The following is a 20,712-nucleotide window of genomic DNA, read 5'->3' on the forward strand; positions in this document are numbered from 1 at the left end:
TGGCCTCAACCAGAAGTCAGGCATTTAGTGTCGCCTGTCCCATGCTAGGAACACTCTTCCAGCAATGATTTGGTAGGCTTCCTTGCTTTTGACTTCAAGGTGTCTCTTGAAGACTTTTTGTGCCAACAGTTGTATGCAGCTGTTTAACATGTTTTTTGAGTAGCCAGTCACTTTAATTGCTTCTAAAAGTTTTATGCTGTTGTACACCACCATGATATTATGCAAGAGGGTAGTACATAAATTCTTCAACCAACCAACCAACCAGCAAGCATTCTGTCCGGTCCCATTAATTAATATAATTTTGAGAGGAAGGTCAAGCTTGGATTTTGAATAATGACACTCCAGTTTTATGTCCATTTGTTGTACCTCTCGTTTGTGATGTCCTCCTATATTAATTATTACATTCTTTTTGCCAGTCGTTTGTTATGACAGGAGAAACCAGTTCTTTAAACTTCTGCAAGGGACAAGCCGCTGAGCAGCCCGGCAAAACAAGTATATGGGGTTGAACAGAAGCAGTGGTCCGATAGTACATCTCGATGGTGTACTCACTGAAAAGAAAAAAGTTAGGTCACTCTTGTTAGAGTACTATGTAATCATTTTCCTAAGGTGCAGCCAGATATTACCCAGGCCTAGCTAGCAAACCTTCATTCTAAAATAAATGCTCTGAGAACTCCTCCGATAAGACATGCAGAGTTCTGTCTTGCTAACCAAGGAAGTCTCAGAACAACTTGGTGATTTTCTGGACTGAGCGGAAATTGTGTTGCAGAGATTTCTGTTATGGATGTCATTTACTTACAAGAAGGACAACCAACCCTTTGTCACAAACTGTCAGGTTGGTTGATTTATTTTACACATGTTTCTTGGAGGTATGTCCCACTGATTTCAGTGTGGCTCATTCTGAAGTAAGTATGCAAAAGATTGCAGCCTTACAGGCAGCTTAGTCCTACACAGAGTTTGGTGTGCTTCACCTCACTGAAATCAATGGACATAGGCTTGGTTAACTGTACAAGAGTGTAGTCACCCAACAGCACAATTCCATGCATATTTACTTTGAAGTAAATCTCACTGTGTTCAATGAGGGTTACTCCCTAGGAAGTGTGTTTAGGTTTGAAGTATTCCAGTGTATTTAGGTTTGAAGTCTTTCAACATAATGCTATATGTGTTTTATCAGAAGTAAGTCCTACTGTGTTCAGTGGCGCTTACTCTCTGATAAGTATGAGTAGGACCGCACTATTGCTTCGTGCATGTAAGTTGGTTCATTGGTGGCATATCACACCATACATTTAAAGCACATTTGAACCTCATGGCTTCCCCCAAAGAATCCTGGGAACTGTAGCTTACCACTCACAGAGCTACAATTCCCAGCATCCTTAACAAACCACAAGTCCCAGGATTTTGGGGCGGGGGGGAAGTCATGCACTTTAAATGTTTGGTGTGTGACTTCTTAAATGCAGAGCTGTTTGTACACTTGAAACTGAAGAAATAAAATCCAAATTGGTACCAAGAACATTCAAAGGTTATGCTCAGAATAGATGAAAATCAATGAAACGTAAGCAAATCCATTCATTTTCCATCCATATCCTCAGAACAAGGACTATTGCTGAGTGGTAGACCATTTGCAGAAAGTCCCAAGTACAATCCCTGGCATCTCCAGGTAGACAAGAAATAAAATCCAAATTGGTACCAAGAATACTCAAAGGTTTTGCTCAGAATAACAGATGAAAATCAATCAAACATAAGTAAATCACCCATTTTGTATAAGGGTACCCAATATGTGTCCTCAGGAAAAGGACTATTGCTCAGAGGTAGAGCATTTGCACGAAGTCCCAAGTACAATCCCTGGCATCTTCAGGTCGGGCAGCCTTCCTGCCTGCAACTCTGGAGAGCCACTGCCACTCAGTGTCGACAATACTGCGCTTGATCCACCAGTGGTCTGACATGGTGCAAGGCAGCTTCCTATGTATGGTTTATTCTGGGTTTAATATTTAAGCCTTTGCAGGATTTTATTTCATTTATTGAATAGGTACTGTGGTGTCAGAAGAAGTTTAAAGGGGCTGATATTTAGGATAGCTATGACCTGCTGCATATAATAACTAAAGAGCTGGATATCAAGTTCTAAAAGCCAGGCATGACCAAGCTAAAGTTGAGCATGTTTTAAGTTTTTTAATTGAAATGGGACCAACAGTGCTTACGCATCCAAAGAAAGTCCCATTGCTTTCAATGGAACACTCCCTAGTAAATGTATTTAGGATGGCAAGCTATGCTTCCCTTTCCCTAGTGCAACAAAAGCAGGACAAAAAGCCCCTAGAATATTTGTGGCTTGGAAAGGTACAGAATTTCAACAGGAACTTACGGAGCCTGCACCAATTAGAAGCAAAGTAATATGATCACCCCAAAACTTTTGCAGGTGCAAACAGGATTAAAAGTGAGATTGCGTATGATGGCCCCTTTGCCATCATGAGCCCAAATCATCATTAAGGCACAATAAAAGTGGCATCTGGAGAGGCCCCAAGTTCTATATGAGCTTTACCATATAGGATCAAGAACTGTATGGACTGCGCCATAGATGGATATGAATATCTATGAAATACATGTTCAATAGCATTTTGAGCAGCTGGACTTCAAGCTCAAACACAGAGGGAATGCACCTGATTTTGACCTATTTTAGCAATGCACAAAATGTAAGAAAATATACAGTGTTCAGTGTGGGTTTGAGAATGTGAGCAAATTTGCAGAGGTTTTCTCAATAAAGTGTTGCTGATTATTATATCTATGAGTTAATACTTACCCATTATCTTCTTTATATAACTCAAAAAAATGGCAAGCAGCGTAGGGAGGTAGCTGTAGTTTGAAAACATTGAGTGCTACCTGGAGAGCAACTAGTGTGATATCATGCTGTTAAAAGAAAGAAAAGAAATCCTTACATCTCTGTTGACAGAACTTTGTGTGTGTGTGTCTCTCTCTCTCTCTCTGTGTACAGAGTTCTTATCTCAAACACTGTTAGTTCTAAAAGTGCCATGTTAAACAAGTCTCCTGTTATGCCCTATGACATGTGATAGATGTAAGTGCAAAGGGATCACTCTTGCAAGATTATCCAAGCAGGAGCTGAAAGAGAAAGAAATGTGCAGCGATGGGGATGTATGATCCTTCTGCTGGTTCCAGACAATACTTTTATTCTGCATTTTAACATGGCATGCCTTTATAGCTTCTTAAGTGCACATCCCCTCGAAATACAGTTTTTTTCTACTTATATTTCTGCGTATGAATCCAGGACTGTACATGTACTTTGCACACAAAGTACCCCAGTCATGTAAACTGCCACAAACAGGGTGAACAGATAACATGGGCAGGTTCTGTGCTTATTCAAAAGTATACAGAAGAGGGCCTTTGGCCGAAAGGCGGGGTATAAATATAATAATAATAAACAATAGCAATAATAATGTACATGTATTTTTGGAGAGGGTCAGGGAGAGTGACTCCTTGACCTCTTGGAGGCTTTCAGTCTTATCGATGATGGTATTCTTCTGGAGAGACTGTCTGAGTTGGGAGTAGGGGGCACTGTTTTGCAGTGGTTCTGCACCTGCTTGGATAGTCATCTCCAGAAGGTGGCACTTGAGGGAGGTTGTTTGGCCCTGTGGAGCCTCCATTAAATGTGGGATTCTGAAGGGTTTGATTAAATCTCCCATGCTGTTTAACATCTACCTGAAACCACTGAGCTGGGTCATCTGAAGTTCTGAAGTGCTTTGTCATCTGATACTCATTACACGCAACTTTACTTCTCCTTTACAGCTCAAGCAGGTGTGGTAGTGGATGGCCAGGATTGGTGCCTGGCCTTGGAAATGGACTGGATGAGAGCCAACAAACTGATCTCAATCCAGATAAGACAGAGACACTGTTAGTGGGCGATTCCTTTGCCTAGATTAGAAGAATGCATGCTGTTCTGGATGGGGTTACACTCCCCCTGAAGGAGTTGGGGTTACTTTTGGATCCAATGTTGTCTTTTGGGGCACCACTGGCATGGCATAGCTCCTACCAGCTTTGGCTGGTAGTGCAGCTGGGACCCTATCTGGACAGGGATAACCTGGCTTTCCTTGTCTATGCTCTCATAACCTACAGTTCAGAAATTACAGCTAGTGCAGAACAGAACTGGTGAGACAGTTGTTAAATAGCTTCTATAATCTGGAGTTTCTCCATGCTTTTGAATCTCTTGCCTTCTAAACTGATGATGTCTTCTGGGGATCTTCTGCTCAGTGCCAGTCTGTCATTCATCTCTTCTATAGTGTGTAAAGATTTTTGCATACAGTTGTGTGTTCATACAATCTTGTTGCTGCTGCATGCTAGGATTTGTGGGGTGAGGTAGTGCATCCCTCATTGACATTAGAAGTCTAGCAGAGCAGCCCTAACCATGTCTACTCAAAGTCCTGTTTAATTCATTGGGGCTTAATCCCAGGAAAGTGGGGTTTGGATTGTTTCAGTCTAGAGCACCATATCTCAGCCATCCCACACATAAGAACTTCTAAAAGAGAGAGGCTTCCTTCACTATGTGACCAAGACCTACATCGCAGGCCTGTTGTGTTGTGCTTTATAAACAACACATATGGTTGGAGCTTCTTCCAGAAATGGGTGGGAGGCTCTCTTCACTATGTGTCCAAGACCTACATCACAAGGATGGAATGAAAAGGGAGAACCCCCTCCTCAAACTCAGCAGGACTTACTTTTGAGTAAGTCTGCAATTCTAATCCCACTTACTTTACATCAATAGGATTTACCTTTGAATAGACATGGTTAGGATTGTTCTGTAAGGCTGCACATGCCATATACATTAATTAGACAATAGTTATTCACTCTGTTGAACAGTAAGACTGTGCAAAGGTTTGAGGCTGCAGTCCTAACTCCATTGACCTGGAAATAAGCCCCACTGAATTCAATGGGACTTACCTCTTAGAAGATTTGGATAGGATTCTAGCCTACACTCTCAATACTCATTCCCACTTCCTTTCGTTTTGAATAAGCTAGTTATTAAATCATAGGGCTTATGGGGTTGCCACCCTGACCTCCTTTGGGAGGAAAGGCAGGTAATAAGTAAATGTAATAATAAATAAGGACTTTGAAATGGTCACTTTTGAATACTCTTATAGAAGATCTAGAGAGAAAACCTATGGCAGCAATAAGTAATCTTATGGCTTTATTATAATAAATAAGATTTATTAATAAAACTGTTAAATATTTAAGACTGCAATCCTGTACTTACTTACTTGGGAGTAAGTCCCACTGAATTCATTGATACTTCTGATACTTACTGATTTTCAGGAGAAATTTAAAAACATTCCTGTTACCCAGGCATTTGATGGTTGAGAGATACTGGCCACGGCAACCATGAAATTAATAACTGTGAGAGTATGTGATTGCTTTCTAATTATTTTAGATATTCTAAATGTTTAGATGGTTTTTAATTGTTTTATATGTTTTAATCTGAATTTAAATTTTACTGTTTTAACATTTTGATGTTTGCTGCCTTAGGCTTTTTTGGAGGAGAGGTGGGATACAAATTTAATGACTAAATAATAAATCATAATTTTTTCAAAAGTGCAAGAAGTTTTCTCATTCCTCAGTTCTCCTTCCCCTTGCCTGAGCATCAGACAGATTGAAGCTGCTCTCACTAAGGTAGCTCCCTAAGGTAGCTGTAACAGGTATCTCTTTAGCCTCCAGAGGGGACAAGGTGTAACTGCCTCTAGAGCCAATATGAAAGGAAAACATGATGATGTTAATTACATAAAGACGTGTCACTTAAAAAAAAGTGAAATGAAATGTGGTTTTGTGATGCAGAATGCAAGTCGCAACAAAACAGAGAAAGCCTTTTCATTAAGAAATACATGTCAGCATGGAAATTGACAATCCTACTCAAGGGCCACCAGTTCCCCATCCTTGCCCTAGAACGTGCCTCCAGAATCTAGTGAAGAGTTTGGGTGGAGCAGGATATATTCATTCTTTTTTCCACCGTAACTTTTACCAAAATTCTACCCAACCTCTCCCTATGATGAATCTTGCTTCTTCTTTTTTGCCCTTTAAGCTATACTGTACTCATGAGACTCTGGGATTGTCCTGAGGTTCCTTTCAATTCAACTGAGAAGTTACCTTAATCTTCCTTTAAAATAGATAAATCCTGCTACTTTTAATTTGGAGCAAAAGCAACTATTTGGGACCCTGATCTGGCATTGCACACCTGGATCAGAATGCTGTGCAGGATTTTCCTGCCCCAAATCCTCCCCACATGCTCCAAGGTACTATTTACAATGTGGTGCCCAATCCAGATCAGGAGTGCAGGGCCATATTAGTCTTTCCCACCCTCCCTCACAGCTGCTTTTCCTTCAGTGTGATTAGCATAATGTGACTTGAATGGGAAAATGACATTTCCAAACTGGAAGTTTAGAGAGAGGGGCTAGAAAGGGGTGGAAGAATGTGATCTGTATAAAGTTTCAGGTGTTCATACTTACTGCTGAATACATTAACATTTTTCTTCCATCGGTAGACTGAGTAGCTTGTGTCATCTTCTCCACAATATCTTTCACAAGGAGACCTCAATTGAGATGAGAAGAATACAAATGCTGGTGAAACCAAAACCTATCACTGCCCTTTATCATTAGTCCATTTTGATGACGAGGAATTTATTTTTCAGCTAGGACTGAGAAGTGCTATTTTTTTTAATTCAAAGTGATAGGAATTCTAAAAGTGCCCTGCCCTCCAATCAAAACCACTGCCACCAAGAATAACACAATTGGTAGATGTTGTAGAGCAACCTCTACCACATTGACATCCCTCAAGATATTCTGGACTACAATTCCCATTATCCAATATAAAATGTGCATATAAGCAAAATTGTATGTAAAAATGTGTCTATTAGGAGAAACGCTCATCAAAATGCTGACAAATTTTTGTGAGGACTTTTTTTAAAAAAATGCCAACTGTTCAGATACGCGAACTGAATTGAAAATGAAATGGACTGCCTTCAAGTCGATCTTGACTTATAGCGACCCTATGAATAGGGTTTTCATGGTAAGCAGTATTCAGAAGGGGTTTACCATTGCCTTCCTTCGAGACTGAGAGGCAGTGACTGGCCCAAGGTCACCCAGTGAGCTTCATGGCTGTGTGGGGATTTGAACCCTGGTCTCCCAGGTCATAGTCCAACACTCTTTTTTGATTTAGCAATGGCACCTAATAGATCCTTAGATATCCTGTATATCTAGTTATGTCTAGCACTATACATATAAATCACAGGCTTTAAAAACAACAGCAGCAACAAAGTTATCCCTTGTTATTCCTGGCCATACCTTCTTTTTGTTATGATTACTGGCTTATTATAGATTATCAATTACTAGCTAATTTCCCTTTTCTTTGTACTTCATCGCAGTGTGGTAACCAGGGGGGTGACCCACTGCTAATTTGCAGAAGAGGAGGGGGCTGTCTGTTTGTCTTAAGGTGTGCACCTGTGTGTGTGTGTTTCTGCTATATGTATGTTGAGTGAGTGTACATTAGAGATGGAAAGATCTGTCAGTTTCGGTTCTCTCAGTTTCTCATTTTTCCAGTGTTAAATTCAGTTCTCTTCATTTCTCCAGTGATGCAGCAATTTTTTTAAAAAATTCCTCTTGAAAATTCTCCACCATTTTAGTGCAAATTTCTCCAAATAAACACATTTTTGTAGGCAGTTTTGTCAAAAGTACACATTTTTGCATGCCATTTCTCATCATTTCATGCTTTTTTGCATGTTATTTCCCCTCATGTATTCATTTTTATGCATGCTTTCCCCTAATATATGTATTTTTGTATGTGTTTAGTTGGTGAACTGCATCCTAAAATTCTAATAAATGCGAATTTCAAAGGATAGCTGTGTTTCAATTCTCATGTCTGCTTGAAATGCAAACTGAATCAAAATTCTCACCCATCCCTAGTGTATGTACACATGCATCTGCGACTGTGTGTCTGCATGTGAGGCACGCAGCCCTTAAGGGGTTGTTCCACCCTCAGCGCAGCCCTTGAGCCAAAGATTTAGCCACCACGCTAAATAAACAAAGACACACACATGCCATAATAAAATATGTCTTTATTGTTTGTTCTTACCTCCTTGTAGTCGTGATTTTTCTTCTCTTTTGTGTGTCCCAAACACTGCATTTACAGAAAATGCCAAAAGTTCTTTCCATTGTCCCATGATGTCATCCCCAGCCCAGGATGGCACTGGTTGGTTATGAGTTTTCTACAGTTAAAAAAAAAAGGGGGGGAGGGGAGTTCTGTGATCCATGCCCTTTGCTCTTACATATATATATGCATGCTAATGGGCTGTTTTTACCACCATTTTCTATTTGCACCGTTCACAGTAAGGGCTCAATGCCAGCTGCAAACGCGGTGTTTTTATGCACACTGAGGGGAAGGATCAATCACACAATTTTCTAATGACCACACCCTCTAATTTAACATTTCCACTCTGCCTGGTTACTTGGCAACCGAGCATGCTCCATTTGTTCTACCAGTAAGTTTCATTTAAAAACAAACAAACCAGAAGTGCGATTATTTGTATTTTCACTGGTAAAATACAGCTGAAATACAAATCTTTGTTTGAGCAGTGTTATGCTTTTGGGCACAAGTTAGGGGGGAAAGAAAAATAAGGCACCATTTGCAGCAACTTAAAAAAGGCTTGCAGAACGGGGGAGAGCAGTTGCTTGTCAGCCAAGAGGAAACAAAATGAAAGAAGGGAGTAGGAGGGAGTGGGCGTGGAGAGGGGAACGACTGACACACCGAAGGCATCGAAGCAAATAGTCTGCAAGCACTAGAGAAACAGAGTGAAGATGTTTTCCTTTCCCTTTTCATATTATCAGAGGGTTGGGTTAGTACAGATTTACAGGGGAGAAACTGTGTGATAGCTTTTGTTTGCTGGTAATATCATGAGAACAATGCAAATTTAAAGGAGATGTGAGTAGCACCAAGCACACACTAAACCACCATGTAGATGCACCCTAAGTCTCCAAGAGGCAGGGGCAAGAGAGCCAAGGACTGGTATAAATCTTTAGGGTCAGCTGGCAATATTCAGGCAGACTGGTACTGCAGCCTGGAAAGTCCTTGAAGCCCAGAGCTCATCCTTTGCCCTGGTGGCTTAGGAGACAGGGTGCTAAAGTCTGTCAGCTGGTAGCTCTGTTCATGGTACTCTCTGGTGCCTTATAAATGGTAAGAAGGCAGAAGAGCAGCCACCCAATGCCATCCGTTCACATGGTCGCCCAGCTGCAGTTGGCATTGGGTCCACCCTGTATGATTCAGTGGAGTCCACTGAAGGCAACTTGGTAACCTGGAGCTAGCACTGAAGTTCCTCCTTTGAGGATGGGGTGATTTAATTCAACCTGGTCAAGGAACAGAGCAACCGGACAATCACCTCGCAGCATGCTCTCATTTACCTTTGATCACATGACCTCATCCTGAACTGCTATTTTTGTTGGCACTGGATGAGTCATAAAGATTTATTAGAAATACCTGAATTAGTAAAGTATCATATGCATCCCAGAGTTTGTGACTGTTAAAATCCAGAAGAGTCTTCAAGTCATATCCCATGTAACTTGCCAATTTAGTTAGAAATGGCTGGAAGATAAGGAGTAGAAGGATCAATAGTAGGTAAACGCAAATAGATATCTAGAGCCTGATGGGGCCTGCTCCTGACCTTTAATATAGGATTCTCAGAAGAAGGACCTACTTTTCTTCTTGATCTCTTGCAGTTTTTAAACAGGGTTAAGGATAACACCAAATAGAGTGTATTACAGTAATCCAGTCAGGTTTACCAATGCATGGATCACAGTACCCCCTGTCCAGTTTAGTGTTAGGGTTTTGAGATCCCATTGTCCTGGGTCACTTTCAGATGACTTGTTTATTGAGCATTCATCCTGATTTGCTTGCACAAAGTTTGTGGGGAGGTTAGACAATGTTGGCTATTTACTGAGCATTCATTCTGATTTATTATATATCCTCTGCAGGGAGAATATATAATGTTGTGTCAAGCAATTGTTATCCCACACATTCCAGTTCATTTCCCCATCACTTTCCTTGTTGCAAAAAGTCCAGTTTGGGGAGAGTGGAAGCAAGTTTATTGTGTAAAAGCTTCAAATCAGCTTTAATTGTGCTGATATGGGCCTTTCCAGACTATCACTATTTTCAGGTGGGATTTAATCACATATTGACAAATCTAAATGTTCCCTTCTTCTTTGGAAATTGGAGACTAAAGTGCAGCCTTAAAATTCTCTTCCCCCCCCCCCACTCCCGTTTTACCATGTGCCCTTTCATTGCTCCTTGGGCTTCTCTTGATCCAAAGGTTTCCTTCAGAAGTTGATAGAACTTTGGACAACCCTTAACAGGGTAATATAACAACTAAAATAAAAGGAATAAATAAAATGTATTAATTAGGGAGAAAGGCCTTTATGCATAATCCATGTCTCCCCCCAAGATCAGGGTTATTATTAAAAATTAAGGTCCTTCTTACACATTATGTAGTTTTGTGGGTGGGAAGATGCATCATATGTGATCAGAACCTCCACTTTTTCTATTACAAAAAGCAGCCTTGGCCAGGGGTTAGGAGGGCTTGTATTGAGCTTATGGAACAAGGAACAGGGTCCAGACCTCTTTCCTCATGCCATGGCCCCAAATCAAATTCAGTTTATTTTTGTAAATAGGAAAAAAATTGGGAGTTCCACTGCTTACTAAATTCCCGTGTCATGTGAAATTTGACCTGTCATGTGAAGTTTGTTATTCCCATATCCACACAAGGAGATCTAGGGCTAAGGATTATGGAGTGTGTCCATTGGTAAGTCAGAATTTAGGCCAGCCCACCTCTCCAGTCCAATATCCACTGCACCATGATAGCGTTTTTCTGTGTGTTGCAATGTAGACACAGTGGAGTCAGACTGATGGTTTTCATGTGGCCAAAGTAGTAATGTAGAGACACTCTACATTTATAAAGAATGTGGACAAAGAATAGCATACAGTGAAGACGGGATGCAATCCTGATTCTTAACTAAATGAATTCCAGGTTCTTCATACCTGCAAAGCTCCTTCATTACTCTTACTTCAGCAGGTGCAGACACATAAGAGAAGTTGTGTAGGAAGAGATAGGCATGAATTCTTTTCCACTGATGTTTTCTGTCTGCAAAACGGTGGCCTAATTTAATTATAAGGGTTCCTTGCCTGGCTAATCAGGGAACCCATCAGGCTGTGGAGCCAAGTAGGGGAAATTGGTTGCTCCAAAACTTTCTGGTTATTACTAGTGGAGGTGGAAACTCTTATAATCATACACTTATCAGGAAAACACAGGAAAGGGTTGCAAGTTAATAAAACATTTAGATAAAAGCAAAACATTTTTACCGTTATTCTGTTTTAACACTAAAGTGTAGTCACCCACCAAGGCATTAATTCCCAGTAACAAAAGTTTGGATGAAACCAAATGTTTCTTTGGAGTAGGTAATGGTATGGAATATTTCTTACATGTTCTTATGTGTCATTCAAGAGTATTCTATAACGGTATAGTTGGGTCATGTCTGTAGAAGATCATATTTCTGTTTGGGGGATGCAATATTTCAATACCGTTAGTCCCTGTATTCAGGCTATGGTAGGCTCCATCTAGCTGTGTTGTAATTAGTGATGCTGGAATCAAAATTCAGGAGTCCAGAAATCTCACTTCAAAAGGAAAGTTGAAAAAAAATCAAAATCTCACTGGGAAAGAAATTCCTTGGTTTCCCTCTGCCAATCTTTGTGTTCTCCCTAGCAATCTGCTGTCCTCTCCCACTCCAGTTGTCTTTCCCATAATATCCCCATAATCTCCCCATAAGCATGGCCAATGGCCAGAGATGATGGGAGTTGTGGTTCAGCAACATCTAGACAGCCAAAGATTCCCCAAACCTGGGCTAATGGCATGCTAGGTGCAAGAGTCTATGGTAGCTATAGTTTTCCCAGGGGCTCCCGCAATCACATGAGCTTGCTGGAAATGAATGCAGTTGCATGGGGCTACATCATGAGATCACTCATCTAGCAGAGAAAGGATGCTGATGTGAAGTTCTGTGATGGCAAAATACTACAAGTCTGAGATGTGTCTGGAGATGGCACCAGTGAGATAACCAACAGGGAGCTGCAAGAAACCTCAGCAGAGGCTGTCTGATTGGCATGCATGTCTAGATGACTCCACCAGACTGCATTCCATAACACTGGAAGGAGAGTTGTTCAAACCCGCGCTCAGAAAAGTGTGAATAGAGAGCTAGAAGGAGGAAAGAAGGCTTTCTGGAGAAAAAGATCTCTTTGCCTGCGTTTCTAATCATTGTGACCACCACACAGAAACGTCAGGAAAAGGCACATTTTCCTTATCCATGGAATCTTGAAGACAGCAAACAAAGAGAAAGTGATAGGAGCTCTTGCTTCTAGCTCCCTCCTCCTCCTTTTCACTCACTAACTTACCACTATACTATAGGATGAGAAAGGTCAGCTGCCACCAGAAAGCTCACATACTACAGCCTTCCTGGGTCACTTCAAAGTGCAGGTGAATGATCACATAGCTTCCTATCCATGGAAAGCAACATGTCAGGGATAAGACTAGGGTGCACCCCTTCTTCCTGACATGTTAGCTTTCCATGTGCAGGATTGCTGAAGGGTTCAGTCCCTTGCGTTTATTATGAAATGTGGCATTTTTGAATGCGCTTAGCAGCCTTCGACTGATCCCAACCCTTCCCTCTTTTCTGACCTTGACTACATATCCATCCTTCTGTGTCGTCTTTCAACTTGTACAAGTTCTATATGATTTTTATGAACTCGTAATCATGGCCCCTGGTTTTTCCACTCCTGATCTTTCTGTGTCTTCTTACTCATTTCTGCCTGAATGATTGTTCTGACCTCCAGCAGCTTTAGTAATGCTCATCCTGTCCAGGTCAGGGCCTGATTTCTGCCACCATCCTGCATCACAGGTCCAAGACTTCTCCCTTTTAATATACATACAGTGAACTGAAGCATTTCCTCTCTCAGTTTCTATTGAATATCTAGTGGAAAAGGTTAAAAATGACACAGGTTTTCTTGCCTTTTCCACTGAACGAGGCACGGTATGAACTGGAATAGGTTGCCAAAGGAGCTTTTCGTTCCAGATCTCATCGCGTGTAGGAGGAAAGAGACCAGCCAGATTGGCTTGAGCACTCATAATGGTTCGATCATAATCTGTACTTTGAACGTATATCTAGAAAGGAAAAAGAGAGAGTGATTGTTTTGATGTTACAGGCTCCTTTGTCACAACAGAAGGTAGAAAGCTAAGTGAAGTTGACTTGAATCTCCATAAATATTCTCTTGGGCAGAATTAGGCATGGCATATATACCCCAAAGAGAAACAGTACAATGAAGTTTGATGTATCTTGCACAACATTTGAGAATCATTGTACAAGTGAAGGTATATGGGGAATATTTTCTCCCACACCCCTTGATTAAAACTTGGAAGGCTAGCAGGAGCCATATAAAATTCTTTGATGGACCAGATTTGGACTATAGGCCACTTGTTGGCCAGATTCTGCATGGTAAATCTATTTCAAGGGATGATGAGGTCGTGCAGATATGGGAAAGACTGGTGCATAGTCTGTAGGCATGTTACTGAGAATCATAACCCATTGACTCAGAATACACACCATGGCAGCTTGTAATGTATGCCTTAGAAATGTGTTGAGCATTAGAACCTAGTTCCTCTCCAGCTTTTCTTTGAACCGAAGACAGTGAAGAATCCCTCCTTTTCTTCCTCATTCCCACACACCAGCCCACCCTCTTTCAGGACTGCTGCTCTGCTGGCCTCTTTTTTCTTTCTTTGCCCCTCCCTCCCTCCTAACTGGGAATGCTGGGAAATGTCTGCAGTGTCTGGAGCCTATTCCCCAGTGTCATGGGGGTGTGGAGGGAAGAGTAACAGAAAGAAAAATGGAGGAAGGTGAGATGGAAATGGAAAGAGAAGCTCCTTCACCTTCTTTCCTCTCTGCTGCCATGGCCAAAGCAGCCATTGTCAAGAGGAGGAAGGCTGGAGACAGACATGCCCAGCAACAGTCACTGCTACTGCTACTAAGCAAGGAGGTTTGGGGCTTGTAGGGATCACAAGTACGGGCGGACTGAGGACACATGGGGAAAATCATCCCCCCCACCAAACATCACCATCTACATATTATCCACTTTTGCTTGTAATTGCTTGTCCCAATCCCGAGAGCATGGGGGAAACTCATCATGACCCTAATGTAATATTGGTATAAATGTTATTGCTAAGCAAACAGAAAAAAAGTGTCATGTGAGTTCAATACTTGCTTCCTTTCGCTTGTAGGTATCGCTTAAGAAGCCCTCATATCTCTTCTTTATGTATTCACCCAGTTTGTATTGCTGCTGCATTCCAAGCTGTGGGAGTAAGAATATATGTGTGCATATAAGCCTTGTAGACACATTTGACTGCCCTTTGGACCTACCTCTGACTAATTCAAAAGATAAAGAAATAACTTTATTCTGTGATAACAATGTTGGTTGTAAATGGAAATATCACTGGATCCCAAAATTCTCACTTCACTGGCATTATTCTGTGTATGTGTGTTACGTGCCTTCAAGTCGATTACGACTTATGGCAACCCTATGAATCAGCGACCTTCAATAACCTCTGTTGTAACCCACTCTGTTCAGATCTTGTAAGTTCAGGTCTTATTTGTAAGTTCAGGCATTATTCTAGAGCTGGCTTAAGAAATCCTTTCCACTTTCATAGCCCCAGCTCTATTTGGGCAACTTCTCCAGCACGGGGGAGAATTCCCTCTGACTTCTGGAGTCGGGGGCTTATTGGGAGCGATGGAGGTAGCACCTTTTCCTTCTTTTTAAAATAATGTTTTGCTGCCATTGCAAGTGACAGTGATGCTTTATGTGCCATCTTCTCCTCCTCTCACACAGTAAGATTCTGTCACCCAGCCCACTTGTTTACTTGGGGTTTTAAACACTGATTAAACATGTGGATGGGAAGGGGAGAAGGAGATGATGCAGGTGAGAGTTTCTGCATATCTCCTTCTGCCTCCCCCTCTCACCACTGACCACATGTTTAATTTGGGATTAAAATCCTAATTAAACAGGGCTGTGCAAGGTTCCCCCATTAGTTTTGGGGCAAAGGTTGGATTGGCTGTATAATACACCACTTAAGAGTTTTTGAAAATTGAGTGGTATACAGATTATGTTAAACCCAAGCCCTGCACTGTAAGAGTGGGTTGTAGTTGTGGGATGAGGCGCAGCCCCATGCACCAACAGGTGGGGGATTATCCTCCTGCCCACATACCGGTTCTCATGGACTACCTATAGTCCCAGGTGATCCTGTGAGAGCATGTTGAAGGGGGTGAGGCAGGCCTAGTCCATAAAGGCCACGACCCTGCTGCAAACTGGCCTCTTCCTTCATGCACCAGCAACCTCACCTGCCCTCTCTCAGTTTTAGTGCATCATTGAGTTTTTCTAAAAAGGGTTCCAGGTTGATGGAGCTGGATAGGAATTTCCCTCTCAATAAAACTGGCTCTTGTTTGAGTAGATTTTTCACCTATCCTTCAGTGGTTGCTTCTTCAATTATTAAGCTTACACTGCTTTTGTCACAACTTAAGGCAGAAATGGCACTGGGCAGGATCAAATGTAAGGGGAGCCCCATAAGGGGTCTAGCTCAGGAGGGGCCAGGCCTCATCCAGAATTCACTTACCCCCAGTGGTTGCCCAGTGGAATCCCCAGGGCATTAACTTGTAACACTCTGGGGTTTAAAGGTGGCCAATACCCAAGGGTGGCTACTCCAATTGGCTGGTTGAAGGGACAACCTTCAAGGGAGAAACATTCCCATAGCAAGGGCTGTCATAATGAAAGTGGATCCTTGTCCTACTGCCATGCCAGCAATTGGATAATTGTAATCCAATAAAGTTATGGCCTGTCTTCACTCATAAATCATAGTTGGCTGTTCTATTCCTATGACTGATGAGCGGTTGCATTCTGTGTCTGCCTAACAAATAAACTTCTTTTTATAATATATATTAATAAGTATGATAGAAATGTAATTAAATATATGTTTTCATTTCTAAGAGCAGCTGTCAAACCGTAGTGAGTTGTCCATATCCTTGTGGCCAAACATCTTCTTTAACCGTATTAGTGGGAAAAGTTGAAACAGGACTTCTGTCACCATGTCGGTAAATCTAGTAAAATGATTTGAAGACTGTATTAGCTTTCAGAGAAAGTAGAATTTGATGTAATTTGTCTGAATTAAACATTCACTATTTTGCCATATCACTAAACCTGGAGTATACAACTCTTTTACAGCACAACCTTCCACATGACTTCCGTGGGGCTTGCTTACGGGTAACTGGGTATAAGATTGGAGCTAAAGATGGAAGCATATGTCAGTTCCTCATTTTTCCAATCTTAAATTCCATTCTCCACATTTCTGTAAAAATTTGCGATTTTTCAAAAAAAAAAATTCCCAAGAAAATTCTGCAACATTTTACTGCAAATTGAAGTTATTTCTCCTTCATACACATTTTTGTATGCAGTTTTGACTAATGTACATATTTTTGCAAGCAATTTCTCCTGATATAATGCATTGTTGTATTTATTTTATTTATTTATTTAAAATATTTCTACCCTGCCCTTTTACCCTACAATGGGGCACTCAGGGTGGCTCATAATAAAATCATGCACAATAAAAACACAAAAACATTAAAATAGACAAAAATACATAAAACACAGCTGAGAAACATAGGGGAGTGATATTAAAAGGGACTAAAGAAGTAACACTAAAAAAAAGGGGGGGATAAAATCAGTTTCAGCCTCAACCTTCAGTCCCTCCCAAAGGCTCTCCAGAATAAGATGGTTTTCAGAAGTCTCCAGAAAACCATCAGGAAGGGAGCAGAATGGGCTTCTTGGGGGCAGGGTGTTCCAAAGCTTGGGGGTCATGGCAGGCACTCTAGTCTCTCCCATGTGCCTGCCAGTCTGATATCTTTAATTCCAGGCATGCAGAGAAGATCAGAGGCAGCTGATCTCAAATCATGGGCAGGTACATATGGCATAAGCAGTTCCACAGGTACATTGGTCCAAGGCCATTTTAGGACATTAAAGGTCAGCACTTTGAGTTGGGCTCGGAACCAAATTGGGAGCCAGTGGAATTGATAAAGCACAGGGGTGATATGATCCCTGCACCACGATACAGTTAATATTCTGGCTGCCGCATTTTGAATCAACTGCCATTTCTAAACCCGTTTCAAAGGCAGCAGCACGTACAGTGTGTTACAGTAATCAAGCCTCGATGTCACCAATGCTTGTGTCACTGTGGCCAAGTCAACTGCTTCCAGGAATGGACACAGCTGGTAGACCAGTTTGACGTGGCCAAAAGAACTCCTGGCTACCGCAGCCACCTCATATTCAAGCAGCAGGGCAAGATCCAGGATTCTCCCAAACTGTAAACCTGGCTCATTCAAGGGGAGTGCAACCCTGTCTGTCCTGCCCAAACTTGAAGAACTCAGACACAGCTGTAGTTTTTTTCTTTTATTGAAGTAAGAGAAAGTTTCAGTTCAGTGTGCTTCATGAATCTACCTACGACTTACTCAGAACTCGTCATCCCTCTTTAACTAACTAGGTATAACTTGGTGGCAATAAGATGCTGACTCAGCTACTAACCCTTCCCCCACGCCCAGCTTAAATAGGGCTGGGCAGGCTCCTTCCTTGCATGTAGCCTGAGTCACCATTGGGTGCGCACACGTAAGCACAGACTCCTCCTGAGCTGGGATTGTTGAATCTCCTGCCGCATTCTCCTCCTGCACCAGGGTGAAGGTGGGGCTTCAGGCTCTGTCCTGTCCTCTCCCTCTGCAGGGGGAGAGCTGTCTGGTGGCTGTGTGGGCACTGGGAGAGGTGCCTCATCAGGTGGAGGAATGACAGACAGGTTGGGGGTGTCTGGGACTGCGGGTGGTGACCCGTCAGTGTCCGGAGTGGGGCCCGCTTCGATGTCCCTCCCCTTGCTGGGTCCTTCCTAGACTGGAATGTCCCAGTCCAAGTCCTCCTCACCCATTTTCTGCTCGCCGGTCCACCCCTTCTAGCAGGGCTCATGACACTGTCCAGAACACGTTGCAGCCCTATTCCTGGCACAGTTTCCCCCTTAACCAGCAACACTTCCATCTTGCCTGGATTAAGTTTCAGTTTGTTAGTCCACATCCAGCCCTTCACAGCCTCCAGGCACCTGTTTAGGATGAGCACTCGCTTCCTGCAACCAGGTGGTAGGGAGGGATAGAGTTGTGTGTCATCACCATATTGATGACATTGTAGTCCAAATCTCCAAGTGACCTCTCCCAGCAGTTTCACATACTGTAGACGTTAAAGAGCATAGGAGACAAAATGGAACACTGCGGGACCCCATAGGCCAGCAGCCAGGGGGTCGAGCAGAGGTTTCCCAGTACCCTTTTCTGGGACCTGAATGCCAGGTAGGACCAGAGCCACCATAGAATGGTGCCTCCTAATCCTATCCCAGCTAGACAGCTCAGAAAGTCTCCAAGAGGTCCAGCAGCGCCAACAGATATACATTCCCTCTGTCTGATGCCCAGCATAGTTCATCAAGCATCTCTGTCCCATGACCAGGCCTGAAGCCTGATTGGAAAGAGTTTAGATAATCCAATTCATTCAGGAAAACTTGAAGCTGAGCAGCCACTACCTTTTCAATCACCTTGCCCCAAAAAGGGATATTAGTGACTGAGCAAAGTTGTTAAGATCTGCAGGGTCTAACGAAGGGTCTAGCTTCCTTCAACAATGTTGGCATAGAACCTTCCCTTATAGAAGTATTAATTAAATATGCCAACCAGCCAGCCACTCCCAGTCTGGCAGATCTGATTAACCAGGATGGGCAAGGGTCAAGAGTAGGGATGGATGAGAATTTCGATGCAGTGCACATTTCAAGCAGAATTTATCAAATTCGCACTTTCCTAAACAATATGAGAACCAAAACACAGTCATCTTTTGAAATTCGCATTTATTAGAATTTTAGGATGCAGTTCACCAACTAAACAATATTTATAAAAGTGGATACATTAGGGGAAAGTGTGCATAAAAATGAATATATGAGTAAAAAATAACATGCAAAAAGGCATGATGTGATGAGAAATGGCTTGCAAAAATGTGTACCTTTGTCAAAACTGCCAAAGTGTTTATTTGGAGAAATTTGCACTAAAATGGTGGAGAATTTTCATGAGGATTTTTTTTAAAAAGATGTGCAGATTGCTGCAGAAATGTAGAGAACTGAATTCAACATTAGAAAAGTGAGAAACGAAGAGAACTGCAATTGGCAGATCTTTCTATCCCTAGTCAAGAGAACCAGTAGTGGCCCTCATTTCTCCATATTCTCAGGCTTTATAAGCTGAATAGTATCCATAGAAAAATGACCAGAGGAAGCTTCGGGGACATCGGGCACAAATGTAGTTAATGAGGGGTCCAAGTGAGTCTGAATGCAGGCAATTTTATCTGCAAAGTGCCTCACAAACATGTCACAGAGAGTATCAGAGGGCTCAGAATCCAGTGTAGGGCCAGAGCCCAAGAGACTCCAGACCACCCAGAAAAGTATTGCCAGATGACACTGAGCAGATGCAATGGTGGCAGAGAAGTGAGCTTTCTTTCCTGCCATCACTACCACATTATAGGTTCGAAAATGAGCTCTAGCCTGTGTCGGTCAGAAGCAGATTTTTTCCCCTCCATCATCGCTATAGTTGTCCCTGCTGTTTCATCAGGCCCAAGGATTGAGTAAACGAAGGTGTTACGAGCCCTTCCTGGTGGGAGAGGGAGCTTCAGAGCGATAGTGTCCTCTGCCCGGATCACCTCCGTATGCCAGAGATTAACCAGAGCTTTGGCAGGATCAGCAGCCATGCTGGGAACATCCTCCAGAGCACTCAGGAAACCATCCGGATCCATACATCTCTGAGGGTGGTCCATCTTAATTGGCCCTCCACCCCAGCGAAGGTTACCAGGGATACAAAGCCTAAACCTTGTCAGGTGGTGATGTTATTTCCACTAATATATTCATTTTTACATGCACTTTCTCCCTAATATATGCATTTTTTTTACATTGCTTGGAGAACTGTATTGCAAAATTTGGATAAGTGTGAATTTTACAGGATGGCTTTGTTGTGGTTCTCATATTTTTTCAGAAAGTATGAATTTGGTAGATCCAGCATTAAAGCAAATTGAATTGAATTTCTCCTCCATCCCTGTTCTTCAAGATGAAATTCTTGATATGCATCCTTAGTCAATCGGAAAAAGACATGGCAGCACAAAAAACTGGTTTTTGGTTTTTGTCCTTTTGAGAGCAGAACACGATGCATGTTAGGAACTTTGAGAGCTGATCGACTATGAGGAAATAAATCATCTCTTGTTAATTGTGCTCAGATATTTCTGGATCTTTGTGGATATTGCGGCTTTACCAGGTTAGATTTACAAAATCACACCTAATTTTCTGGTCCAGAACTAACAATTTGCAGATGGAAATCTGTGTACATGCATGAAATTGTTGTAATGACAATAAGGATATGCTAGAATTCCACCCAATTAAGTCCCATGGAATTCAATGCAGAGGGTTGCACTTGTGTTTTTAGTTGCATATCATACCATTCTTGCATATTCTAAATACAAATGGGGGGAAATCGACATTCCCTTCTATGCAAA

General features: G+C 42.1%; 1 protein-coding gene across 1 annotated transcript; it reads right to left on the reverse strand.

The window, feature by feature from the left end:
* Nucleotides 1–391: 391 nt before the first annotated feature.
* On the reverse strand, nt 392–19,983 carry LOC133365516 (prostatic acid phosphatase-like). Its single transcript, XM_061587497.1, has 10 exons — nt 19,870–19,983; nt 16,119–16,214; nt 14,332–14,418; nt 13,085–13,237; nt 10,300–10,398; nt 9,514–9,618; nt 8,116–8,248; nt 6,495–6,577; nt 2,789–2,895; nt 392–548 (listed from the first exon to the last, which is right to left on the reverse strand). The coding sequence occupies exons 1-10, from the start codon at nt 19,981–19,983 to the stop codon at nt 392–394; spliced, it is 1,134 nt and encodes a 377-aa protein (XP_061443481.1).
* Nucleotides 19,984–20,712: the final 729 nt, after the last annotated feature.

The sequence above is a fragment of the Rhineura floridana genome, chromosome 10 (genome assembly GCF_030035675.1).
Source record: "Rhineura floridana isolate rRhiFlo1 chromosome 10, rRhiFlo1.hap2, whole genome shotgun sequence".
Classification (NCBI taxonomy): Eukaryota; Metazoa; Chordata; class Lepidosauria; order Squamata; family Rhineuridae; genus Rhineura; species Rhineura floridana.

Excerpts from the sequence above, each read along its gene's own strand:
- LOC133365516 (XM_061587497.1), bottom strand. The coding sequence starts at position 19,983 with ATGGACCACCCTCAGAGATGTATGGATCCGGATGGTTTCCTGAGTGCT. Across the intron at positions 14,419-16,118 it reads GATATGGACAACTCACTACG|CTTGGAATGCAGCAGCAATA; the intron begins GTTTGACAGCTG and ends TTACTCCCACAG. Across the intron at positions 8,249-9,513 it reads ATGATACTTTACTAATTCAG|AAAACTCATAACCAACCAGT; the intron begins GTATTTCTAATA and ends TTTTAACTGTAG.